This window comes from Molothrus aeneus, chromosome 23 (assembly GCF_037042795.1).
Source record: "Molothrus aeneus isolate 106 chromosome 23, BPBGC_Maene_1.0, whole genome shotgun sequence".
Lineage (NCBI taxonomy): Eukaryota > Metazoa > Chordata > Aves > Passeriformes > Icteridae > Molothrus > Molothrus aeneus.
This window is the reverse complement of record NC_089668.1, coordinates 504,182-530,079: the sequence shown is the minus strand read 5'-3', so window position 1 is coordinate 530,079 and position 25,898 is coordinate 504,182. Positions and strand designations below refer to the sequence as shown.

Below are 25,898 nucleotides of genomic sequence, written 5' to 3'. Positions count from 1 at the left end.
CTGCTGTGGGAGGCTGGGCTGCACAAACCAGCACTGCTCACCTGGATGGGACACCTGGAGAGGTGGATGCAGAGGGGACGAGCCCCCGTGAGCCCCCTGGCCCTCCCCAGCCCCATCACAGCACCCCGGGTGCTGCCTGGCCCCCCAGAGGCTCCCTGGGGCCCCAGAAGTGTCAGGGCTGGTCCTGAGGGACCCCAAAGCTTGGCCTCCCCCTGGCCCCAAGCTCTGCCAGCCTGGGAACAGCCCCAGCCCTGTAATTAGCCAGAGCGGGACAAACGAGCCGAGGGCTCGCGCTGGCCCTGACCCCACGGCCCGGGGACACCTGGACTGGTTAAACTGGGCATGGCGGGGCTGGAGCTGGCAGTGCCGTGCCCAGGAAGGGGTAACTGGGGTGTCTGTCCACCCCTGGGGCTGTGGGTTCCCCCTGGCTCCCCAGGAGTTAACTGATTTCAACAGCTCCCGAAATTGCAGCGTGGCTGGGCCGTGTGGGAGGAAGGTGCTCCCCGCTCCCAGCCGGTCCGGCAGCTTTTCCAGACTGGGAAGGAGGAGCCCTGGGTCCCCAGGACACTCCTGTGAGAGGCTTGTGCTGCTGGGGAGCTCTCTGGGGTCCTTCTGTCCCCCTGCTTCGCACAGGATGGTGGCACCCAGGTGGAAGGACCAGGGCGACACCGGGACCTCGATCCCCAGCCTGGTCCTTGTCCAGTGGCCATGGAATGCTCTCGGCATTCCCATCTGAAGGGACATCCAGAAAAGCTCTCAAATTGATCTGTTTTAGTGTCTTAAACACCCTTAGAGCAGAGGGACTGTGTGCCCAGGCCAAGGAGTGTCCCCACCTTGCAGTCACTGCCCCATCAGGGCCCTGGCACAGCCCCTACACCAGGGCTGGTGGCTGTGGGGACAAGGCCACCAAGCAGGGCTGTAGGGCCAGCAGGGACGTTGTGCTGCCTGCCAAAGGCTCTGCCCACCCTGGGTGGCAGCTGCAGGACCCACAGCGCCGCCTGTCCCTGTCACCAGCTCCCCCAGGGCCTTGTGCCCAGGGCTGGGGCTGGCGGCTCCTGCCAGGCTGGCACCAGTCTGGGCACCCAGACATGGGGTGCCCATCACCCCTGGTCTGGGCAGCCTCCTGCCAGGCTGGCACCACTGCCTGCTCTGGGGGCCTTGGCGTTTTTTGGATAGGTTTTTTATCCCCATTAGAAAGCACCACTCAGCTTCTGAGCAGGAGCTCCATGGTGGAGCTGGAAATCAGGGCTGGAACGCTGTGGGGACCCAGGAAAGCCCAGTTCTGTGGCTGTGATGGGTGCTCAAATCCCTCCATCCCCAAAACACCTCTCTCAGGTTCAGTCCCACAGTCAGGGTGGGCTCAGCAGGTAGGAGCAGCTTAGGGCAGGGTGGGCTCAGCAGTAGGACAAGCTCAGCAGAAAGCTGGGCCCCTTCCCAGGGACATGCCAGGCTTGGGGTGACTCATCCTGGCCCTTGATTGCTCAAGGCAGTGGCAGCAGCCAAAGTGTCACCTCCCTGGCAGCCTGAGTGTCACCTCCCTGGCCTGGGAGCCCCGCCGTGTCCCCTCCCTGCCATGGGTGTGTGGGTGCAGGGACAGGCTGCCTCTCACCCTGCATTCCACACCAGGGGCTCTGGCCCAGCCTGGGCAGGAGCAGAACTGTCCCCTCCGGGCTGTGGGTCCCGGTCCAGCCCCTGATTCATCTCTAAGAAGCTCCTCGGTGCAAAACCGCTGCAGTTTTGGGGCTGAAGCTCTCTGAGGCCTGAGCATTTCCTGGCTGGAGCACAGCAGAGGATCCTGAGCTGAGCTGAGCAGTTTCCATCCCAAGGCTGAGGCTGCAGATATCCAGGGCATTCAAATAAAAAAGCCAAAAAGCCACAAAAGCTTTGATGGCTCTTGCGTAACTCAGCCTGACCTGACCATACCCTTTTAAGCCACCAAATCTCTCAAAGCCATGAAAAAGCCACTATAAAATTAATATTTTTATGATCCCGTCTCCCACCCCTTCACAGCAACTACAGAGCCCCAAAAGGAGCAGGACAAGGCCACGAGCCACAGGGTGAGGATGGGATTTCAGCTCAGGTATGGTCAGATTGGCTTCCAGAGCCCCAGCACTGAAATGCAGCTGCTGGGTTCCAGCCAGGAACACCCAGGGAAATTCCTGGGCTCTGGGAAGAGCTGAGGCCCTGGCAGCACTCTGGGATTTGACTTTGGTATCTGAAATCTCAGTTTCATTGGGAAAGGGTCTGGGTGAAGCACAAGCATTGTGTGTCTGCGTCCTCCTCTCCCTGAGCTCCTCCTTGTCTCCAAATCCTGGCCACAGAGTTGGGAGATGAGGAAAAAATCATTTTAATTCCTTGCCCAGCTGCCCAAGACCCTGTTCACATTTAGATCCATCAAGGATCCAGTCTCCAATCCCTCTGCCAAGGGCCAAATCATCCTGTGAGAAAATCCTGCTGTATTTTATGCAAGATCTTGGGCAAGAGGCGATGCTGAGTCTGCAGAGCTGGGACTGGGATCTGTGCCTGCTCCCATCCCTGTGGGGCTGCCGGGAGGCACCCGGGGGCTCTCTGATGTGGAAACCCCGCCTGGCACCCCCAGCCCTCCCAATTCAGCCCCAGCCCTCCCAGTTTACCCTCAGACCCCCTGATCCACCCCCAGCTCTCCCTGGAGCAGGGCTCAGAGCAGGGAGCACACGAGGAGGCTCAGAGCGGCTGCCAGCCCTGGGAGCTGCAGCAGCACAGCCAGAGGGAATTCCACGGGCAGGAGGGGAAGCCCCAGGATTTGGGATGAGGAGAAAGCAAGGCCAGGAAAAGGAAGGTGGATGAGGACACCCAGGGCTGCTCCTGGGAAAGGCCCGAGATGCAAACCACGAGCTGAGTCACACAGGGGCTTTCTTAACCCAAAGAAGCCGAGCTGGCATTTTGTGTGTGTGCCCCTGGATGGGTGCAGGAGCAGCAGCTGTGCCCTGCCTGCTGCCCCCAGCCCTGCCAGGCTGAGCCTGTTCCCAGCAGGGCACAGGGGACAGGCCCTTTGGCCTCGGGCTCCAGAGCACTCCTGGGTTTATTTACTCAGCTTCAGCAAACTCTAAGATGAAAGTGAGACTGAGGAGCGTTTTATTAAGAAAGAGTCCATCATTATTTCTAAGAAAAAGAAAAACAAACATCTTTCTGTCCTTGAGACGGCGTGGAGGCGTCCTGGCCTGGATTCTCTGGGAGTGTGGGGCCTGTGCACGCTGCTCCTGCAGCACACCCAGGCCTGCTGCCTCCACTCTCACTGCACACCAGGCAGCTCCTGCTGATTTTTCTTTCTCTGGATCTGTCTTGGTCATGATGGAGGAGACCTTATCTCGCTTCTTTTCCTTGCTCTCCCTGCCTTCCCTGTCTCTCTGTTCCTAAGGGAAGACCCTCGGGCACCTCCCTTCTGCCAAAGCCCTGCTCTGGCCAGCAGGCCTGAAGCTCAGGAGGTCAAACCCATCCAGAGAGGGTCCAGACTCTGCCTGGAAAGGTTTTCAGTTGCTCTGAGTCACAGCTGAAGCTCCGGGTAGGAAAAGGAGAAGTGTCAAAACAGAGGAGCCGGGGAAAGGCGTGTCACAGATCCATCACCTCCTCTTCCACAGCTTTGTCCTGAGATTGCACATACTTCTCCTGCACTGCCAGGGTGCTGATAACGCAGTAATTAAGGAAAACGAGGGGCTGGGCTCAAACACTCCCTTCTGCAGGAGCTCTGAAGTTCCCAGCGAGGAACTAGCCCAGCTTCACATTAGCCCCAAGGCCATTGGAAAGAGGCAGCATCACCTGAGTTACTTCTGGCTCTGCCTGATCCCAGGCCTGACAAGTCCAGGAGAATCAATTGTATGGTTTGAAGGAGAAGGAAAGACCAACCAAGGGAAGGTGAGAGAGAGGAAAGTTGTCAAAAGGTTCCTGACAAGTTCACAGTATGAATTCCCAACCTTTGGGGGGTTTGGTGGGCACAGGTGTCTGCCCTGGGCTGGGCTGAGCACACCCCACTCCCCACGTGTGTGTCACCCACCAGATGATGAACCTGGGCCTGCAAATTCAGCCTTAGTCCCCCAGGGAGAGAGAAATTTAACTCAGCAGCAGAGAGGATACGAAGAGAAGTGGAAGTCGGCGCCCACAGCTGCCGACATCAGCGCCTCCAGGCTGTGCTGCTCCCGGTCCCCGAAGGAATATCCATTGGCCTTGTCCACAGCCTGCATCACCTGCCTCATGCTCTGCTTGTCCTGCAGGAGGGAGCTCGCTGTGCCTGCTCCTTCCCCACAGGCAGCAGCCCACGCTGGCCTGGGCCCTTTGGGGCTTGGGGCCACCCCGACAGCGCCCGCGGGCCAGGGACACCAACAGGGACAAACAGGGACAAACAGGGACACTGCCACTGGCCCTCCACCCTCTCATTCCCTTTCATCACCTTCCCCCAGCCCATTTGCCTGCTGGCACTTCTGCCAACTGCCTGATTAAGGGCATTTCCAGCCCTCCCTCCCCCTTCTCATTATTCACTGCTCCCTAATTTCACCCGGTTTTAGGTGACCCTCAGCCCAGGTTGGAAATGCAGGCCAGAAGAGCTGAAGAAGGGGGAGCCTGGATTCCCCACTCCAGGACACAAGGCTCAGGTAGCCCCAAGCTCATCAGCCTTTTTCTTTCCTTTGGCTGCCACAGATCATTTACAAGTCTGGCTGTGCTTCCCTGCTTTCCCTGAGTCTCTTCACAGCTGAGGTTTCCAGCCCTGTGGCTCTGAGCACACAAAAATCAGCTGCTGCACAGGCAGGGCTCCCTGTTCCCTCCTGCTGGCTCACCTGGACGTTGAGTGGCACGAAGGACACCAGGCTGTAGTCCTCAATCACCTCCACCAGCTTCTCGTTGAGGCGGCGGAAATTCCTGAAGAAGGGATCGGAGGCCAAGTGGTCCACGAGGTAAGAGAGGTCCAGCACCTCGGTGTAATAATCCAGGTTGAAAGCTGCAGGGCAACAGGGAGCTCTGAGGGCAAGCTGGGAGCTGAGGAGCACAGTGGGATCTGCACAGGTCCCCACCCAGCCCCATTCTCACACAGCTCATTTGCACCTGGCACCCCAATTCCACACCCCTGCCCCTCAAATTCCTCCATGTTCAAGGCCAGAATGGAGCTCTGAGCCACCCTGGCTAGTGGAAGGTGTCCCGGTCCCTGCAGGGAGGCAGAAGAGATGAGGTGCGAGGTCCCTTTCCCCCCAGAGCAGGCTGTGGTCAGCAGCTCCTCACCCAGCCCTGTTCTCACACCGCTGATTTGCACCTGGCACCCCAATTCCACTCCCCTGCCCCTCAAATTCCTCTGTGTCCAGAATGGAGATCTGAGACCCCCTGGCACGTTGAAGGGAGGCAGAAGAGATGAGGTGTGAGCTCCCAGAGCAGGCCCTGGGGGAGATCCTCACCCAGCTTCCCGTAGTGCTCGATCAGGTCCATCTTGGAGAGGACGTTGACGTGGGGCAGCTCCACGTGCAGCATGGTGGACAGCGAGGTGCAGAGCACAGAGATGAACTTCCCAGGGTCTGTGCAGTAGTGGGAGTCCACCAGGTGCACGGCAGCCAGCTGGGCAGTGAAGGGACACAGTCAGAGGGGCTCTTCCCCTGTGACCAGCCCAGCCTGGAAGGGGCCACAGGAGAACCTGTCCAGGCCTGACTGCAGCTCCTGGGGAATGAGCTCCCAGCTCCTGCCCACAAAACAGCACCAGAGAATCCTGGACTGGTTTGGGTCAGAAGGGACCCAAAGCCCCGCCAGTGCCAGCAGCAGTACCTGCAGCTCACCACCTTCTGCTGGGAGAGTCTCCTGTGGCTGGCACTAATAATTAATAATTACACTAACGAGCACTTTGATTCCCTGGGTTTTGTGTGGCTGTAACGATGTGGTCCCAGAGCTGGGGAAGTCACTCCAAGTCAGGGCTCTGAGGCTGAGTCAGGGCAGCAGAGCCCAGCCAGTCTGGGGCTCCCAGGCAGAGCAGAACCAGCCCTGTACATGTCTTATTTTAGCAACTCCAATCCCATGTCCACTCACCCCAGTGAAAATAAGCTCTAATGTGCAGATTCCCAGTGACATTCCCAAGCAAATGAAGCTGCCCTTCTTGCTCAGAGCACGCAGGGTTTGCACGCTGGTGGTGCAGCCCCGCCGCAGAGCAAGCGCAGCGTCAGCAGCTCGGGGCTGCTCTCACCTGCAGCTCCCGTTGTGCAAGAGCCCAGAGCCCGTCCCACGGGCTGCTGCAGGGCCCTGCTGGGGCTCTGCCGGGGCTGCAGCAGGGCCTGGCACGGCCCCTGCATTCCTCAGGGCAGTGCCAAGGCTCCCGGCACACACAGAACCCACCCTGGTGAAACCCCCCCGGGCTGGGGGAGGATCCTGCAGCAAGCAGGACACACTCCTGCCCCAGCCCTGGGAGTGCTCAGGGACAGGCTGGGGTTCTCTGGGCCAGTGGAAGGTGTCCCTGCCCATGGAATGGACTGGAAGGAGACGGGCTTTGAGCTCCTCTCCAACCCAACCCATTCTGGGACTCCGTGTGAAGTGTGAGGAAGGAATCTGTGCTCCTGCTCCCAATCCCACTAAAAGCCCTGACAGGCCATTCTTTTGCCAATCTCTCCCAGCATAAAACAGGGCAGAATTCCCCTCCTTCCCTATAAAGCCACGTCACCTGAAAGGCCACAAACCTCCTGAAGGCAGCAGCCACGAGACCCCCCAGGCCTGCCGTGCCCAGGGGTGTGGAGCTGTCTGGAGCTCCCCCAGCCCATCCCTACCCTGAAATTCCACTTGGCCAGCTGGGCAAAGACGTTCTTGAGGGCCTGGTGGTGCGTGTAGAGCTCCACCTGCCCGGGGCAGTCGAAGAGCAGGTAGTGTCCCTGCAGCCCCCGCAGCCGCTCCTGCAGCCAGTCGGCGTTGGCCTCCAGGTACTCCATGCAGTAGAGCAGCCCCCCGTTGGGGCCCAGCCCCAGGCTGGCCATCACGTCGGGCAGGGTGACCAGCTCGCCGATGTCCAGGGCGCAGGGGCCGGGCACGGCCTCGTTGGCAGGGTCCAGGTTCACCACGGCCACGCGGCGGCCCAGCCGCGCCAGGAACTCCCGCATGGCCTGGCAGTAGGTGCTCTTCCCCGAGCCCGGGGGGCCGATCACCACCTGGCCAAAGGCCAGCGGGCTGGGCCGGCTGTCCTCAGCCATGCTGGATCATCCTCCTCCTCCTGCCGGGCTCAGGGGACACGGGCACAGTGCCACACTGAGGGGACACAGGGACAGCGCCCCAGTGAGGGTCTGTGTTTATAGGGACAGGCTCTGATAGAGGAGACAGCACCTTGAGGGTTTGATCTGTGTTTATAGGGACAGGCTCTGCTAAAGGGAACAGGGGGACAGTGCCCCGTTGAGGTGTGATATGTGTGTATAGGGACAAGGTCTGATAGAGGGGACAGAGGGACAGCACCCCACTGAGGGCTTGATCTGTGTTTATAGGGCCCATTTATCCCCACGTCCCCTTCTCCCCATTTGTCCCCGAGTTTCCCTCGCGTCCCCTCTTGTCCCTCACGACCCTCCTTCCCTGCTCCCGCTTTCTCCCTCCCATCTCCCCTCCTTGCCCAGTCCGCTTCATCCCCTGTTATACCTCCCTGTCCCGGTTATCCCCTCTATCCCGGTTATCCCCCCCATCCCGGTAATCCCCCTCTATCCCGGTAATCCCCCCGCTATCCCGATATTTCGCCCCCGGTCCCATAGGCCGCTCACCGCCGCCGGTGCCCCCGCTGTGGGTCCGGGTGCCCGCGGGCCCCGAGCGCCGCGTTCCGGGCGCGGAGCGGCCGCCGGTCCCACAGCGCCCCCTGGCGGCCGGGGGGACGCGCAGCCCCGCCCGGGACTCGGTCAGGGAGAGGATCACGGGTTCGAGTCCCGGCCCCGGCTCTTGCCCCTCCAGCACCGCCCCAGCCCCGCTTTTTTCCCAATCACAGAATAAATTGGGTTGGAAAAGGCCTCTGAGGCCATCGAGCCCTAGCTCTGACCAAACACCAGCATGGCACTGAGTGCCACGCCCAGTTTTTCCTTAAACACCTCTGGGGACAGCTCGTTCTCAATGTCTAATCCCCCTTTCTGTGAATAAATTCTTCCTAATGCCCACCCTCAGCCTTCTCCTAGGTGGCTACACGCTCCTGGCAGGTAGAAGGAGGAATTCCTCCCTGCATTTTCTCCCTTCACCCCTTCAGGAAGTCACCCAGGGCCTGGCCTGCCAGCACTGGGGCAGTGGGACAGAGCTGTCCCCTGTGCCAGTGCCCGGGCCAGGAGAACAGGGCAGAGCAGGCTGGAAAGCACCCGCTACCAGAGCCACAGGGAAGGCAGAGAATCCCCATGCAGGCTGCCAGGACCAGCCTTTCATCCTGAGCACCTTCCATCCCTGCCAGAGCGGGACAGCCACGCCCCAGCAACGCTCGGGCAGGGAAGGAGTTACCCTGCCCTGCCTGTACTTGTCCTTCCCTGCCTCCCAGGCTGAGAGTTCTGCTTCCTCAGCCTCACAAATGCACACATTCGGTTGATCCCAGTACGAATGTAAGTGTTAATCACTCTAAATCCTTCTCCATTCACACAGAATACCATTTCCTTTCATTTGAAGGGTTCAATTCGTGAGGGAAAAAAACCCACTGTGGCGATTTTAATTACAAATCTGTATTTTTACTAAAAATAAATACAAAACTACCCTGCTTACACTCAGCCCAGGAGCCAGCCTGGCCTGGGGAGCAGGACAAAGGCTGTGACAGTCCCTGCTCAGCGTGGCTGTGCCCTGAGGCTGCCCAGGGCGGGCTGGGACGCTCGGACAAAGGCCATGTCCTGTCTGTACTTCATGGCTGTGAGGGGCTGGCGCCTCAGCAGCTGGTCACCCATGTCCTGGGGCTCAGGGTCATCGTAGATGGTGGAGATGACAACAGAGCTGTCACCACGGGGCTTCTTCTTCCTCACAAAGGTTGGCAGCTTCTCCCCGTGGTACCTGGAGGGAAGCAGGAGGGTTTGGTTGGAGCTGCAGAGGCCATCAGGCATCCCTGAGCTTCCCAGCTCCTTTCCTGGAATGGTTTGGGTTGGAAGGGACCTTAAACCCAGCCAGTTCCACCCCGTGCCATGGGCAGGGACAGCTCCCACAGAGGCTCCAGCCCTGCTCCACCGAGGAGCCCTGGATGTCAGGAGGAGCAGCCTGTTTGGCTGTGGAGGCTGTGAACTGCCCAGCTGTGCAGGGATCCCTGGGACAGCCCTGTCCCCACCCAGCTCCCTTTGCAGCCCCTCAGCTGCTGTGAGCCTGGGCACAGGGGGGAACAGGGGCTGGGAGGGCACTTGGGAACTCACCCCAGCCCCCTCTTGCACCGGGGGTTCTGCCCCTCGTTATCCAGAGCTTCAGCCATGCCAGAGTTGCTGCTGCCCAGGCCCAGCCCCTCTGTCCAGCCCTGCTGCTCCAGGACCTTCCTGCCAAAGCCCTGGGAGAGAGGGAAAAGCCATCACAGACTTGCTGGACAAATCCCACCCTCATCCCCCATGGTCAATTCCTCTCCTCCTCCTCCTGCCCCCACCCTGTGGGCCCACCCCTCCTGCCCTGCCCTGAGAGGCAGGCAGAGCTCACCCACCTTGGTGTGCCTCTCGAAGGTGCCAATGTGCTGCCCTGACACAGATCCATCCTCCAGCCCGGCCCGGAGCCGCTGCTCCAGCCACATCTGCACCGAGTCCCGAGCGTCCTTGTCCCCTCCATCTGGGGACAAAGCAACCACAGTCAGCACAGCCCAGCTCAGCCAGCCTGGGCACCACCAGCGTGCTCCCCAGAGCACCAGCACAGGAGGCAGAACCTGTTCTTTTTGGCAAGCCTTGCTGCCAGACCAGAAAAACACCGTTTCAGGTTCACTGACAGCTTGGGTGCTTTCAAAGAATGACAAAGAGCTCCCGAATTGTGCATGGTCAGAAGTTCCTGGTTCCCCTGGGGTGGGTGGCTCAGCTCTCATACCTTTGTCATAGTAGATGCTCATGTCCACGTCCCAGTCGTCGGCTGTCTGCTCGTCAAAGTCTGCCAAGAGAAGGGAAGCAGCACTTTGGGTGAGCTCTGGCACAGGGGAGCTCTTTCCCTGTTCCCTGGAGCAGAGCCTGACCCCCCCAGCTGTCCCCTCCTGTCAGGACTTGTGCAGAGCCCCAAGGGCCCCCCCTGAGCCTCCTTGCTCCAGGCTGAGCCCCTTCCCCAGCTCCAGCCCCTGCCCTGGGCACTCCCCAGTCCCTCCACATCTCTGGACACAGCTCTGCACTCAGGGCGGTGCCTCAGCAGTGCCAGCACAGAGGAAACGGCCCTAGAGGCCCCCCAAACCCACTGCCCACCCCAGGGGCTGCCAGCAGGGGTCTCAGCCTAGTGCCCAGGGAAGGCTCAGCAGCCAGGGCACGGTGCTGGGGGCTCCAGCCGGCCTGTGGGCTGGGTGACACAAACAGCAGGGTCACCTCCATCCTGCTCCTGCCAGAACTGGGCATCTGTGTAGAACACGAGGCCGGAGCTGCCCTTCTCCCACTTGAGCTCGATCTCCTCCTCGAAGAGCCGCTCGCGCAGCCGCTCCTGCTGCGTCACGTCCTCGTGCAGCGCCGCGTGCCGCTGCCACTCCTCACACGTGTCATTGTCCTGTGGGGGACAGCATGGCAGGGGCTGGGACACTGCACAGCCCCCTCCTCGCACGTGTCATCGTCCTGGAGGGGACACTGCACAGCCCCCTGCCACTCCTCACGCGTGTCATTGTCCTAAAGGGGACAGCAGGGTGTGGGATGGGGCTGGGACACAGCACAGACCCCTCCTCACAAATGTCACTGTCCTGCAAGGACAATCTGGCATGGAGCTGGGGACAGCAGCTCAGCCTGCTCCCTGCCCCGTCCCACCGCCCTCCCCTGGAGCAGCTCTGCTCAGGCCCCAACACGAGGGATGAGCTCATCCCTGACTCAGAGCCCTGCCAGAGTCAGCAGGAGAAATCCCAGAGCAGCCCCAGCCCAAGGGCCCCAGCTGATGCCCATGTAAGGAGCAGGGCTGTTGGACCTCAGTCAGCACCAGCAGGGAGCTCATTCCAGGGCAGCTGATCCCTGGAGATTGCGTGGGCTCCAGGAAGCAGCTCCTGGCACAGACACAGAGCTGCCTGCCCAGTCCTGGGCACAGCCACTGCCCAGCCAAGGAACAGCCCGGGAGAAACAGCTGGAGGAGCCTGTTTAGTCTGCAGAAGGAAAGGCTGCATAAAAAGCTGGGAAAAGGAGGGAACAAGAGTCCCTGTGCCCCACGCTGCCAGAAGAAAGGAATGGGGTGCAGCTGCAGCAGAGATTTGACATCTGAGTTAATTCTGGCGGAGCAGAGAACGGGAATGGCTTGCCTGGGGATCTGTAATGACAGAGCTTTGGAGAACAGGCCAGACAGGCGTCTGCCAGGGACAGGGCTGGGATGGCTCCTGCCCTGCCCAGTTCTCCTGGAGCCTTTGTCACCGAAGCCATTTCCCCAGAGTGACTAAACCCCCGGTGCAGGAGCACCTGAGGTCAGCCCTCTGTGCAGCTCTGCACGTCATCCCAGCACAGCAACGTGGTGGGATGGAGCAGGGGACACAGAACAGCCTGGCATGGAGCTGGGGACACAGCCCAGCCTCTGCCACCCCATCTGCCAGGCACCAGGGCAGGACCTGCTGGGCAGTACCAGCCTCCCCTCTGCTCCTCCTCGGATCAGAGCCTTTGGGATCAACCCCCACCAGCCCCTGAGTAGTTCTGGGGGGCTCAGGGCCCCTGTCCCTGCCCTGAGGGGCTCAGTGCACCAAGGGGTGATCAATCCTATTTTACAGCTGGTTTTAACATGCCACTTATCCAACTAAGAGATGAAAAATGAGCTCAGAGAGTAAGATCTGCCCTCACAGCTCCAACAACCCAGCCCACAGGACGGTGCTGGAATGTTCCACTTACGTCATCCGAGTTTGACTCCTCTTCCTCCTGCTGCTGCCCCTCCTCATCCTCCTGGGGCTGGGCAGGCTGAGTCAGCCCCACGGGCTCCTCTTCCTCGGTGATCTCATCCCCTGCAGCCGTGTAGACTCGCTCCTCCTCAGGCACGGTGTCGGTGCCGGGGTACTGGAAGGGCACGTTCCCATATCTGCGGGAGGAGCCCGTCCTGGGAAAATCCAGCTGCAGCCGGGAGATGACTCGGGGGGGCAGCCGGCAGGCCCGGATCAGCTCCAGGAACACGCCCAGGGGGGTGCCCACGTTCCCGCGGGGCATGAACGAGGGCGGGTTCAGCTCGGGCAGCCGCCGCAGCTCCGCCTCCGTGACCGCCGGGCCGGCGGCAGCCCCGGCCGGGCTGGGAGGAGCCTCCGGGCCTGCGGGAGAACGGGGAGGGTTTGGGGGAGGCCCGCAGGAGAGCAGGGATGGTTTTGGGGGCCCACAGGAGTACAGGGATGGTTTTGGGGGCCATAAGAGAGCAGGGATGGTTTGGGGGGGAGTCCCACACCCCAGCAAGGGCATGTAAATCCAGGAGCTCACGAGTAGCAGGGGGATAAGCAGAGCCCACACGGGCTTTTCCTGCCTCGGAGCAAGTTTAAAGCGGTAAGAAGTCCTAGGAGAGCTTTAAACACCCGGTGCCCGAGAGTGCTGTTCCCGGACCCCCCCGTCCGTACCTGTCCCGGCGCTCAGGCGGACCCTGCGGATGAGGCAGCGGCCGGGCAGCGCGGCGCCGCCGGGCCCGAGCCAGCGCTTGCCCGAGTACATGCGGACGAAGCGACGGGCGCGGCCGGGCCGCACGGACACCAGGCAGCAGCAGGTGCGCGGCGCCGAGGCCCCGCCGCCGCCTCCCGCTGGCGGGCGCTCGGGACGGTGCCGGTAGTGGAAGCAGAGGAAGCCGCCGGCCTCCAGGAACTGGCTGAAGTAGGCGCGGAGGTGCGCGGAGCGGAGCGCGGCCGGGATGCCGCTCACCAGGCAGTACCGGGCCGCGCCACCATCGCCGCCGCTACCGCTGGGAGCCGCCATCTTGGCCTGTGCTGGCGCGCTGTGATGACGTTACGCGTGCAATGATGACGTTTCGCGCGGTGATGACGTTGCGGGTAGCGGGCGCCGCCTTGTGGCGGGAGAGCGCGCGGCAGGCGGGGAGTCCTGGGGTGGGTCACAGAGAGACCCGGGGGGATCACAGGGGTGGGGACAGAGGCTGGGGGGGTCACAGGGGTTGGGGACCAAGATCCCCCTTTGAGGGGGGGTTTAACAGGCCCGGGGGGCAGCAGGGCTTGGCCAGACCCCCGGGGGTCTCGGGGCTTGGAGGGTCACAGCCCCAGGGGGTCACAGACTCCACAGCCCCCAGGGGTCTCAGGGGGTCTCCGGGCTGCCCTCCTCACCCCAGGCCAGGGCTCTGGTCTTGTCCCCCCGGTTCAGCCTCCTGTCTGCATTGCCAGATGGAAAATCCCTTTTTATTCCATTATTCTATCTTTTCCATGCCTGCAGTTTTTTTCTGCCCACCCCAAATTCAACACCATCGTTAAAAGGGCACCACTGTGTTCCAAAACACCAAACATTTTATTAAAAAAATAATTTATTGCATCTTATATACAAACCACACGAATGTACACATAAAATACTGACACCTCACCTGTTGGAGGCAGGAGGAGCAAGTTTTCCATGTGTGCACCTGGCTCTGTGTCCAGGGAGGGAGGTTTGGATCTCCCACTAAACCAGCTCTGTTCGGGTTTAGCTTTTCACACAGACAGGAAAGCCCAGAGCCGCACAGGAGGTGCAGTAGGTTTAGGTGCTGCTAAGTGCTCTTAATCCTGTTGCATTTCATGGAATTACAGAGGAAAGAGAGAATCTAAGGAAAAGAGGGGTGAGTCTGTCCACCCTGTAGGATTTAACACTGGCTTTTTCACTGAAGAAATGTCCTGAGCATTTCTAAGAGTCCAAGCATGGAAGCCAGGCCCAGAGCTAATTCCATAATTAGTGATCCCACTGAGGATCACTGTCAGACACACGGCATCAAGCTGAGCACAACCCTCACTGATTGGAGCTCACAGCAAAATGAGCAAAAACCGGGAGCAGGGCAAGAAACCCTTTGCCCGCTCACTCTGCCCGGGCTGGAGAGCAGGAGCTGCTGTGAGCCTGCTGAGCCTCAGCTGCCTCGGCAGGGCTGCTCCAGCCTGGGCTCCAGTGGCACACAGAGATCCCGCAGGGTTCCTCCAGCCTGGGCACACAGAGATCCCGCTGGGATCCCGCAGGTCCAGAGCACCAGGGGCACACAGAGATCCCGCAGGTTCAGAGCACCAGGGGCACACAGAGATCCCGCAGGTCTGGAGCTCCAGAGGCTCACAGAGATCCCGCAGGTCCGGACCGCCAGGGGCACGCAGAGATCCCGCAGGTCCCGAGCTCCAGTGGCACAAGGATCCCGCAGGTCCGGAGCGTTCCTGTCCCGTGTCGCGGCTCAGCGGGGCAGGGGCGGCCAGGGCGCCCGCGGCCAGCCCGACACTTCGAAGAGCATCTCGGCCAGCAGCTCGCCCATGGCCGCGTCCCCGATGACGGGCCGGAAGAAGAGCGCCGTGACCAGGGCGGCGGGGACGGAGCCCAGCGAGGCGGCGAGCCGCAGGATGTGCGGGAAGCGCTCCCGGTGCTCGGGGTGCGGCAGCTCCCGCAGCGCCCGCTGCGCCTCCCGCTGCAGGCTCTCGATGTACAGGGCAGCCTGCAGCCCCGGGATGTCTGCGAGGGACAGCACACGGACAGGAAGGTCAGGGATGGCAAACAGAGCCAGGTTTCTCCCATTCCCACCCCTCCCCGTTTCTCAGAGGGGACGCACACAGCTCTGGAGAGGCACCGCTGTTCCAGGGATGCTGGGTGAGGGAGGGACAGCAGCTAACAGGGAAAGTCACGCTTTAAAAGTAAAGATATCCAGGATTTATTGTCTGCAGGGCAGGCAAAGTTTGTGACATCCCTCCCTCCTGCTTCCCTGTGCATTTGGGAATGGCCAGAGATAGGGAAAAGGTGACCAGCCCTCTCTGCTCTCACACCTGCCCATCTCTGAGCATCTCCAGGCCACGAGGTCTGTGTTCACCTGGGAAAGTGGTGGGATCCCCATCCCTGGACATGGCACTCAGTGCTCTGGGCTGATGGGGAGTGGCACAGGGTGCATTCCGTGGTTTTGGAGATCTTTTCCAGCCTCAGTGGCTCTGGGACACCGTGATTCTGTGCCCAGCTGCCAGTGGGGCCCAGCAGAGCCACGAGGGCCTGGCACTCACCTGGATTGAAGAGGATGGCTCCCCTCAGGTAGGTGAACTCGCTGGGGCTCAGGTCCAGCCTCCAGAAGCTGTTGAGGCAACCCTGCAGCCTCTGCACGGCCGCCAGCGTGGGCTGTGTCCCCTCGGGCTCCTGCCCTTTGCTCTGCCCGCTGAGCAGGATCTTCTTGAGCATGCTGGGCGCCGGCGCCTCCATCACCTCGAAGGTCACCATCTCCTGCACCAGCCCCAGCAGGAAGAGCGGCACCCAGCAGCTGTCCAGCAGCAGCAGCTGGTCCTCCCGTGGCAGCAGGCGGAAGGCGGCCACGTTCTTGACGAAGCTGATGGTCTTGAGCAGCACGTGGGAGGCGGCGCGGCAGGTGAGCTGCGGCGAGCGCAGGCACACGGCGCGGCGCTGCCGGCACGGGCACGGCTGCCGGGGCCGCAGCTCCTGGCTCAGCAGCGTGTACAGGATGGCGGGCTGCCTCTCCTTGCCGTGGCACCGGCACCGCTCACAGCCTGAATCCACGCTGGAGCTCATGGCTCAGCCAGCTCCTCGTCGAGAGAGACGCAAAATCCCTTCCAAGATACGTCCCGTGCTGGATTGTCCCTGTCCTGCCAGCCCTGCCAGCCCCTGGCTGCTCCAGCCAGCTCTTATAAGGCCAGGTCACAGTGAACACCCCTCGGCAGCCTTGACCGCCCTGATTAAGCAGCCCTCAATAAACCAGCCGACCAACCCCTTTGCTGCTGCGTGGATTGGCCGGGCCAGGCGCGGTCAACGGCCGTTTTTCTCAATGAATCGGCGGGGAGGGGTTGTGTGGCCTTATCAGGATTACCCAAACAGGATAAACAGAGTCATTAGCTCAGGCTGTACCATGGCACCAAGGCCCCATCGGGCAGCTGTCGCTGCCAGGGTTCACAGACAAACACGGAGTGCTCGTCTGAGCCCGGCGTTCAACGGCCCCGGCGCCCGGCCTTGGCAACAGCAACCTGGAAGTTGTGTTATCAGCAGCTGTTTGCCTGGCCTTGCTCGGGAGCCGCTTGTTGTGGTGCAGGAAGAGGAACCTGGTGAACCCTGAGCAGGCTGTGATGGGCCCAGGGGTTGGGTCTGTCAGAGCGCTGGGAAAGGGAAAACGCTCCCATGTGCAGAATGAGAGAAAAGTATAGAAGAAAGGCCAAAATTCTCGTATTGTCCTAGTAGAAACACAGCCCAGAGGTTGTGTCTCTCAGAGGAAACACAGGGCTGGGAAAGGGAAAACACTCCCATTTGCTGAATGAGAGAAAAGTATGGGAAAAAGGCCAAAATTCTCGTATTTTCCCAGTGGAAAGAGACCCAGAGGTGCTGGTGGACAGCAGCTGACCATGAGCCAAAGTGAGCAATGGTTGTTGGGGTGGCCCCGCACTCAAGGCCTGTGCCCAATTTGGGCCCCTCACTGCAATACAAGCATGAGCATTCCGGGGAGGGTAACGGAACCGGGAAGAGATGGAGCACCAGGAGTGGCTGAGGGAGCAGTGGGGCTCAGCCTGGAGTCAAGGAGTTTCAGGAGGCCCCTCTGGCCCCGGCTCCCCGGCAGGACGGGCCAGGCCCGGCCCGGGCCCTTCCCGCGCCCCGGGCACCGCAGCCCGCCCGGTCCGTCGCCATAGCTACCCCGCCGCGCCTCGCGGCCCGCCCTTCCCTGCTAGATTGACAGCCCTCGCGACCAATCAGCGAAGAGGGCGGCGCGGGGCCGCGCTGGGATTGGCGGGCGGGGAGGGCCTCGCGCTTCCGCCGGCGCCGGTTCCGGTTCCGGTGGCGGCCCGGTGCGGGAGCGGCGGCGCGATGGGGCTGAGCGCGGAGGAGGCGGCGGAGCAGGAGGACCGCTTCGACGGGATGCTGCTCGCCATGGCCCAGCAGCACCAGGGCGGCGTGCGCGAGGTAGCGCCGCCGGCAGCGGGCGCGGGGAGGGCGGGGCAGGAGCGGAGGAGTGAGCGGGGAGCGCGGGGAGCGGCCCGGCCTCCTCGGGCCCCGCCCCGGCACGTGGAGCAGGGGCCGCACGTGCGCCGCTCCCGGAGCGGCGATAACGGCCGGCCTCTCTCGTTAATTAGTGCGGTGTTAATGAGGCGCCCTCGGCCCGGCCTCACAGCCTGGCCCCAGTGCCCCGAGAGGGCCCCGGGTGCGCGGCAGTGCCGGTGATAGGGCAAAGCACCACAGGGCAGCATCGAGCTGCCCCGTTCACCTTCCCAGCGCAACCCCGCGAGGCTTGGCCATGATGGTGGGATCCCCCCGTGCTCGGGATCTGCTCACCCACCCCGGTCCTACCGGCTGCGGGCTCCGGGATCCCGGCACTGACCGGCGGCAGGGCTGGAGGGTGTGGGAACATCGCACCCACATCCCACTCAGAAATAATTCATAAAAAAATGCCCCTCGGCATGTGGGCATGTGGCAAAACCTCGGAGTGAAACCCGTATGGGACAGGATTCTTGGGAAATAAAGATCAGCCAAGCTCAAGGAGAATCTGGGATTCCAGAGGGGATTTGGAGGTGCTATGTCATGCATCACTGGTCCCTGGCGGCTCTAAAAATAAGGAGTTTGCATGCTTTTAGGTGGGCAAAGAAGCCAAACATTGCATATATATATATATGGGATATGTATGCATGTACAAATCCATTCCTGCCTGGGATAACAGCCTGGGGCAGGGGAGCAGGAGCTGGGAATAAGCTGCTGCCTTCAAGCAAAGCACCCCAAGCCCTCTGTGCAGGAATCCAGGCTGGATGTGCACAGCTGAATGTTCTGGAGGCAGCACTCACAGGGCTGATTCCAGGGCACTGCTGGCACAGCCACAGATAGGGAGGACAAAGGATAAAGGCTGCTCCAGGGACACGAGGTGCCTCTCAGTGACCTGGGCTCACTGCTCCCTCTCTCTCCACCCTGTTCCCCAGCTCGTGAACACCTTCTTCAGCTTCCTGAGGAGGAAGACAGATTTCTTCACCGGGGGAGAGGACGGAGTAGCAGAGAAGGTAAAAAATAAACCTGCAGGCCTTTAGCTCTTCTCCCTTCCATCCCTTCCACCAGCAGCTCCCGAGGGAAGGAGACCCAGAGCTGCCCCTGTCAGGTGAGGGATACCCAATTCCCATCTGGGATGGTACCTCAGTGCAGGTTTCTTGCCAGGCTCTGGCCAAAGGCTAGTTTGGAGAGTAAACCTGCCAGACACACTGATTTAGCAGTGACACAGCAGGTGATAACCCCCGTTACCTTGTTTGCTCAGCCAGGAAAAACACAAAGTCCAGGGCTCTGCACATGCAGCTGCCCCTTGGCCGGGCTGGGCAGCCTGGACAGAGCATCCCCTCTCCTGCAGGGAGCCCTTGCTGGAGCTGGAGGGGTTTAAGGTCCTTCCAACCCAAAACATCCTATGATTCTCTGAAAGAAAGAAAGAAAGGTGAACCCCACTGTCATTTTTTATGGAATAGAGAGCAGATCTTCCCTGTTCCTGGAGGCTGTGTGATCCCATCTGAGTGGCAGCTCGGAGGTGTCTGGCTGCTGTCCTTGGCAGTGGTGGCATCTGTCACAGTGCTTTATGGCCTCCTGGAAAAGTGCTCTGCCACCAAAGGAACACAACAAACTGGGAAGGAGCTGCTTCCCCAGCCCTGCTGAGCCCTTGGCATGAAGGAGAAAGGAGAGGGTGGGATGGTCCCTGCATGTTCTGGGGGCTGTTTCAGCAGGCTTGTGGTGTGGGCAGTGACAGGGACAGGCTCAGGCACTGAAGGTGGTTTCCTCACCCGGGCTGGGACATCCTGGGGGATGCACATCTTGCATTCTGTACTCCAGGACACGCTGGGGCCGAGCTCTGTAAACAATCCTTGCTCCTAAAGCCAAGCAGAAACACTCAGTGCTTGCTTACAAACTGCAATTTACTCAGAAAAGGTTGTGGATTTCTCCCCCACCCTGATACTCCTGGGATATGTATAAATAAATAAATGTTCCCCCTGTGATTCCTGTCTGAGATGTGTCCCTGTTGTCTTCTGGGGCAGACCTCAGCTCACCTACATGGTGCTGTGTAAACAATCCTTGCTCCTAAAGCCAAGCAGAAACACTCAGTGCTTGCTTACAAACTGCAGTTTGCTTGGAAAAACTTCTGGATTTCCCTCCCACCCCGAAACTCCTGGGATATATAAATATATAAATAAATGTTCCCCCTGTGATTCCTGTCTGAGGATGTGTCCCTGTTGTTTTCTGGGGCAGACCTCAGCTCACCTACGTGCTGCTGTGCACAGCAGCCCTGGCCTTATCGAGCCTGGGGCAGTGCTCTGGCTCCCTGCCTGTGTACTCAGCTTTCCCTGAGCACGAGGCCCTTGGCAGCCCAGACCTTGGGACTGACTGTCACCCAGAGTCACAAGAACCTTCAGAGACCTGGGAGCAGGGCTGAAACAAAGGCTGTATGGAGGAACTCACCCCTCAGTGTAAAAATAAGTGTTTCAAGCATTTCTCCTCCAAATCGTGGCACTGAGGCTCCATCTGGAGAAAAGCCCACAGAAAGGTCAGAAGTAGGTAAAGAAGCTGGATCTGGTGTGTCCAGCTGTCCTGGAGGTATGGAGTAGCTTCAGGTGGCTGGATTGGGCATCAGCTTGTCCTGCTGGAATTGGACAAAATTAGTGGAGGATTTTATTTCACTGTTATCTCCTGGAAACATACTCCATGCATGACTAGGACGGACTACATTTAAATATTTCAAATTTTCCCCTTTTCCTCCCTTTTCACTTCCTCCTCTGCTTTTTGAATTGAAAAATCTCTAGATTTCCAATCCAAAAAACTGAAGGAAGATGAAGGGAAGATTCCCAGCATCTGTGTGACTCAGCAGTTGTTCTTGTGCTCCTCGGGAGACTGAGCGGGCTTGGTTCAGGCGTGAAGCGGGCAGTGTTTGACCCTGTGTGGTGGTTCAGGTGTAGCATGGGTGGTGTTTGACCCTGTGTGGTGGTTCAGGTGTAGCATGGGTGGTGTTTGACCCTGTGTGGTGGTTCAGGTGTAGCAGGGGTGGTGTTTGACCCTGTGTGGTGGTTCAGGTGTAGCATGGATGGTGTTTGACCCTGTGTGGTGGTTCAGGTGTAGCAGGGGTGGTGTTTGACCCTGTGTGGTGGTTCAGGTGTAGCAGGGGTGGTGTTTGACCCTGTGTGGTGGTTCAGGTGTAGCAGGGACAGTGTTTGACCCTGTGTGGTGGTTCAGGTGTAGCAGGGGCAGTGTTTGACCCTGTGTGGTGGTTCAGGTGTAGCAGGGGTGGTGTTTGACCCCCTGTGCCCCTGTCCCCAGCTGATCACAGAGGCCTTCAGCCACCACAACAAGCTGGCTCAGAAGGAGTGCCGGGAGAAGAAGGCGCGGCAGGAGGCCGAGCGGCGCGAGAAGGCCGAGCGTGCTGCCCGCCTGGCCAGGGACAGGGCCAGGGAGTGCCCGCAGCCCGGCGAGCCGCGCATCAAGGAGCTCACTGACGAGGAGGCAGAGAGGCTGCAGCTGGAAATCAACCAGGTGAGAGCCCAGCAGGTACCTGCAGGGGCAGCTTTGTGCGCCCCGTGGCTGCGAGGGGCTAGAGCGGCTCAGGCTTGCTCTTCCCCTTGGCAGTACCTCTTTGCTCTAACTCTTCAAGGGCTGAAAATTCCCTGTTTTCAAAGTGGAGCTGGAGCTGAAAGGCTGAGGCCATCTAGTGCCAGCTCAGGAGGTGGCACAAAGTGCCAGCTCTTGGTTGAGCGTGTTCCTGCTCTTCTCTTTTCAAACAGAAGAAAGAGGCACAAGGGCAGGGTAACAGTGTCCCAGTGAAGCCCTCGGAGGAGGAAGGTGAATCTTCAGATTCCAACAAACAGGTAAAACTCGTCTGGAAATACTTTAGATGCATAAAATGGTTTGGGTTGGAAGGGTTGAAAGCTCATCCCGTTCCACCCTCTGCCATGACACCTTCCACTACACCAGGTTGCTCCAAGCCCTGTCCAAAATACACACTTTGAAAATACAAATTAGAAAATCTGGCTTTAAAAATGCACAGTTAATTCCTAAATGTGCCAGTACAGATGGCTTATGGGTTTGTTTTTTTTGTAGTCATGTTTTACCAGAACCAGGTATTAATTATGGAGCTAAATTTAGGGGATTAAAATACAAACAACTGACCTGCAATTCTTATAAAACTGAAGAGCTGTTGTTGCAGTGGAAACTGGAAAAGCTTCTTTCTTTATGTTGGATTGCTTAGGGAACAGATGATGAAGAGGAAGATGAGAAGGATAAAGGAAAACTTAAGCCCAACTCTGGCAATGGAGCTGACCTTCCAAATTACAGATGGACACAGACTCTCTCAGAATTGGATGTAAGTAGTGCTTTATGACCAGGATCTGAGGAATCTGAGACAGGGAATAAGAGCAGGTGCTGGTAAGAGGTGAAGCCATTTCCCTGTGTTCCAGTTGCCTCTGGAAGTTTGTTGGAAACAGCAATGTTTCAATAGCTGGCAGAGAGCTTGGTAACTCAGTAAAATTCCCAGGAGCTGTAGTTTTCCAGCTTTTGGCCTTGTTTTAACCAGGCATCAAAATCTGCTTCCTTTTTCATGGTCCTTTCCTTTCACCTCCTGCTCGCTCAGTACCTCAAGGAAGAGTCCCTGCTCTGCCTGGCTCTGGTGAAACCAAGGCAGGAAGGCTTGGAGCAGCAGCATGGGAGGGTGAGGAGGACTCACCCTGCCCAGCTGCTCAGATCTGCTCCTTTTTGCTGCAGCTGGCTGTGCCCTTCAAGGTGAGCTTCAGGCTGAAGGGCAAGGACGTGGTGGTCGATATCCAGAGACGCCGCCTCAAGGTCGGCCTCAAGGGCCACCCTCCTGTCATTGATGGGGAGCTCTTCAACGAGGTCAAGGTGGAGGAGAGCTCCTGGCTCATCGAGGATGGCAAAACAGTCACTGTGCACCTGGAGAAGGTACAGCAGGAGGGGCTGGGCAGGGGTCAGGCTTGGCCCTCAGCCTCTTCTGGGCCTCAGCTGAAACAGAGCCCCTGTGGTGTCCTGGGCACACTGTCAGTGGGGTATTTAAGTTCCTCCATCTTCGGCCTAATTTTATGCTATTCCAGGATACCCAGTGTAATTCTCAGCAGTTCAGGAAAAGCTGGAAGGAAATCAGTCATTTTAATGTTGTCCTTTAGCATGTTTTGACATCTGTTAGTGACATGAAAATCCAGGGGCAGACCTCCTTGTGTCCCCTCTGGGCCTCTCCAAGTGATTTGTTGTAATCCCATTTATGTCGTGCCAAATGGGACATCTGACATTCTCTCAGATCTCCCAGCTGTGAAAATTTAGGCTGCCTAAAGTAATTTGAAACAAAAATACCCTTTATCTATGTTCAGATTTTACTGATATTTAGAAAACTGTCAAATAAAGTTCGATTCCATTTTTTTTTCCTGTGACTGAGACTTAAAAACCCTAGAACAAGTCCAAGAAGGATAAACTGGTTTTGCTTCTTCATCCTCTAGATCAACAAAATGGAATGGTGGAACAAACTGGTGTCCACAGACCCAGAAATCAACACCAAGAAAATCAATCCAGAGAACTCAAAGGTAAGAATTGTTCTGTTTTATGGGGCAGAGCCTGCTCAGGAGTTACCTCAGCTGTGCCCAGAGTTGTTCCAATCTGGATCTTGCTTTCAGTTGTCAGACCTGGACAGCGAAACTCGCAGCATGGTGGAGAAGATGATGTATGACCAACGACAGAAGTCCATGGGCCTGCCCACCTCTGATGAGCAGAAGAAGCAGGATATTTTGAAAAAGTGGGTGCAGCTCATTCCTTTGCTTGGCTTTGCCTTCCTCTCTGGCACAAATAAGGGAACAGCAGCTTGGCCTTCAGTCCTAGCCATGCTCACCTCTGCACATCTCTGTATCGTTGGCCAGCCACCAACAGTAGTGTCTGTAAGAGCCTGTGGGGGTAGAAAGCCCAGTGGGGACATCTGGGAATAGCCTAGCTCAGGAATTGTCCTAATCTGCTGATTTCAAGTCCAGAAGGCACGTTTAGAACTGGAGGTGCCATCTCTGCTGAACTTTGACATGGTCTTGATTGGTGTCTAATCTCCCTCGGTAGCCAGCTAATCACCCCTCCCTCTTGCCTCCAGACAGTTGTCCCCAAGCCACTTTTATGGCTTTATTGCCTTGTTTGGCATAAATGCACTGGGGCAGGGAAATGATTCCTGGAGCTCACAAGGCCATCTGGGAAGGTGTGGAGGCAATTCTGGGTCACAGCTTCTTCAGCAAGTGCAGCCCCACACCTTATCTCTGGGTGAAGGATTGCTGGGGCTGACCTGACTCCTTGCCTCCCTTGGCTTCATCTCTTGTGCCAGAAGCTTCCCTGTGGAGCTGAGCGGTGTGTGAGCAGAGCAGGGACCAGGCTGCCCTGGTGTCAGTGGGATGGGAAGCACCCTCTGCTCCTGGGAGGGCACAGGACACCTCGCTGGCAGGGCCTCTTGTTTGGTGCTCTGGAAGCTGGCAGAGGATGGAGAGGAAGTTTAGACCTTGTCCAGGGCAAAGGGGACTCAGTGACACCCATGAGGGTGCTGATGTCTGCCAGGGGAGCTGTCCTGGCTGCCAAACAAGGACAGGATCCTCACAGCACAGATGGCCCTGGAAGGGAAAACGCTGTGGGGGCGTTCCAGGGAAGCCCTGAGATGGGAACACAGAGGAGACCAAGCTGCCTGACTTGCAGGGTGTGTGAAGCCTCCACAGGTCTGTGATGTGTTGTGTCCCTTGGGGAGCAGAGCAGAGCAGCCTCTGTGTGCACTGGGCACTCCTGGGCACAGAGCACTGCCCTCACAACTTCCTGAGTGACAACCTGAGTCCAAATAGCCCTGGAAGGCGTCCCTGTCTATGGCAGGGGGTTGGAACAAGATGATCTTTAAAGTCTCTTCCAACCCACAGCGATTCCCTCTGCTGGGACTGCAGTACATTTGAAATCAGATTTCAGCTGCTGTGAAACCAGATACCTCTGGTCATGTTCTCCCTGAGATTTTACTGTCAGAGCACTGGAGATATTCCCCATATTCCAGTAAAGCTGCCAGCCCTAATCTGCCTTCACCATCTCCCCTGTGCCCTACAATCTGTGGTGGCTGCTACGTGTGCAGCCCAGAGGCAGCAGTGAGGGTGAGTGTCTGATCATTAACAGCTCCCGTGTGCCTGGGCTTGCTGACCTGGCAGGCTGGCAGGAATGCTGCTCCCACTGACCCAAGGAAAAGGTGTTTGTAGGGAAAGTCCAGGGAATGTGTCCCAGGGAGCTCAGCAGAACCCTTCCTGCTGTGGAGGGCATGGCGTTGCAGCGGAACTCATGAGTGCAGGAAGCAGGAACCCTTCCCTCCCCAAACAGAGCTCTTTGGCTCCTGCTGACTCACCCAAACTCTTGTCTTTGTTTTTCCTTGCAGGTTCATGGAACAGCATCCAGAAATGGACTTTTCAAAGGCTAAATTCAACTGAGCTGTCCCCCTTCCCCCCCTCTTTCAGTCAGCCCCTTGAATGGGGCAGGAAATGTATGGTTGGATATTCCTCACCTTGGGCAAGTTAAACTTCAGCATCCCCCACCCAAGCTTGCTGTGGAGGGCCCTGCTCAGCCACGCTGGGAGCAGAGGCAGGGCCCCAGAGCAGCTCCAGACAGAGCCATCTGCCACAATTCCCAAAGGCAGTGAGGAGAGGAGGAGGGCTTAGAGCAAAAAGAGTGTTAGGGCTGAGAGAGCCAGACCTGAGAGGTTTTGAGATAAATCCTTGAGGTATTGCTTCGCTTCCCTGGGCTGCTCCGAGCTGCTCGTCCGCTCTTTGCCACTGGCACAGGTACTCCTGAGTTCTGCTCCCTCCTGCTCTCCTGTGAAAACAAGGGTCAGTTTATTTTGTCAAATAAATCTTTTCCTGCCTTCTTGGGAAGGGAGAACAGCAGTTGGAAAGCACAGCTATTGCAGTGGAGACAGACCCTGCTTCTCCTTGCTGCTGCTCCTGTTTGTGCCACAAGTGGGACAGCTGGAGCACTCCGGGCTCCCAGCAGATGGAAGGTCAGGCTGCTGTCCTGGAGCAAGGAGAGGCTGGGGACTCTGTGGCTGCGGGTGGGAGGACGTGGGGGGCGTTGGGGATGCTGTTGTTGCTGGGAGTGTCTCCTGCCTCTTCCCCAAGAGCCTCCCTCCCCTCTGGCCTTGCGCTGTGTGAGCTACTGCTGACGAGTGGCATCACTCTGCATGTTCTGTCTTTGTTGAAACTGCAGTGCAACATAAAGGAAAACAAGTGGAATATCCCAGGCAGAGCGTGTGGTTTCTCTGGCAGAGGGGATCAGGGACCCAGGCTGGGAGGGAGAAGGGAGGGGTGCTGGGGGTGCTGTGCCCGTGCTCTCTGCAGCTGCCTGTGAATCCCTCTCGTGCTCCCAGCTCTGGACTGATGGTCTCTCCCTCCCTCAGGAGGTGGCAGTGGGAGCTGTGTTTTGCTCAGGAGTGCTGCTGAGCCCCATTCCAGCTCAAACCCCGGGGTGGCTGCTCCAGGCTCTGCTCTCCACAGAGCAGCACATGACCACACCAGGAAGCCACCCTTGCCCCAGGTCTCCTTCATGCCCAGCTAACAAGGAGAGTGTCAGGAAATCCTGGGCTCTATCCCAAATCCCTGCTGCTGTGGCTCTTCCCTCTGCCTCCCACAAGCATTTCCACCTCCTGCCCAAGGGATGGGCACAAAGGGCTGAAAATCCTGTTTGGGCAAA

The 25,898-nt window shown here is 58.7% G+C and overlaps 4 protein-coding genes across 4 annotated transcripts; 1 reads left to right on the top strand and 3 right to left on the bottom strand.

Annotated features, from left to right (window-relative positions):
• Positions 1-3,091: 3,091 nt before the first annotated feature.
• GPN2 (GPN-loop GTPase 2) lies at positions 3,092-7,786 on the bottom strand. Its single transcript, XM_066564754.1, has 6 exons — positions 7,734-7,786; positions 6,765-7,236; positions 5,418-5,574; positions 4,809-4,969; positions 4,111-4,241; positions 3,092-3,661 (listed from the first exon to the last, which is right to left on the bottom strand). Exons 2-6 carry the CDS (start codon positions 7,179-7,181, stop codon positions 3,589-3,591), a joined length of 939 nt encoding a protein of 312 aa, XP_066420851.1. The 5' UTR covers positions 7,182-7,236; positions 7,734-7,786; the 3' UTR covers positions 3,092-3,588.
• Positions 7,787-8,640: 854 nt separating this feature from the next.
• GPATCH3 (G-patch domain containing 3) lies at positions 8,641-12,986 on the bottom strand. Its single transcript, XM_066564898.1, has 7 exons — positions 12,638-12,986; positions 11,934-12,340; positions 10,455-10,629; positions 9,976-10,035; positions 9,605-9,726; positions 9,330-9,457; positions 8,641-8,979 (listed from the first exon to the last, which is right to left on the bottom strand). The coding sequence occupies exons 1-7, from the start codon at positions 12,984-12,986 to the stop codon at positions 8,760-8,762; spliced, it is 1,461 nt and encodes a 486-aa protein (XP_066420995.1). The 3' UTR covers positions 8,641-8,759.
• Positions 12,987-14,418: 1,432 nt separating this feature from the next.
• On the bottom strand, positions 14,419-15,743 carry NR0B2 (nuclear receptor subfamily 0 group B member 2). Its single transcript, XM_066564606.1, has 2 exons — positions 15,227-15,743; positions 14,419-14,690 (listed from the first exon to the last, which is right to left on the bottom strand). The coding sequence occupies exons 1-2, from the start codon at positions 15,741-15,743 to the stop codon at positions 14,419-14,421; spliced, it is 789 nt and encodes a 262-aa protein (XP_066420703.1).
• A 1,238-nt stretch (positions 15,744-16,981) lies between these two features.
• NUDC (nuclear distribution C, dynein complex regulator) lies at positions 16,982-25,443 on the top strand. The gene is made up of 9 exons (XM_066564688.1): positions 16,982-17,117; positions 18,122-18,199; positions 20,484-20,696; positions 20,945-21,028; positions 21,409-21,522; positions 21,921-22,115; positions 22,664-22,747; positions 22,838-22,956; positions 24,592-25,443. The coding sequence occupies exons 1-9, from the start codon at positions 17,022-17,024 to the stop codon at positions 24,641-24,643; spliced, it is 1,035 nt and encodes a 344-aa protein (XP_066420785.1). The 5' UTR covers positions 16,982-17,021; the 3' UTR covers positions 24,644-25,443.
• The last annotated feature ends 455 nt before the right edge of the window (positions 25,444-25,898 follow it).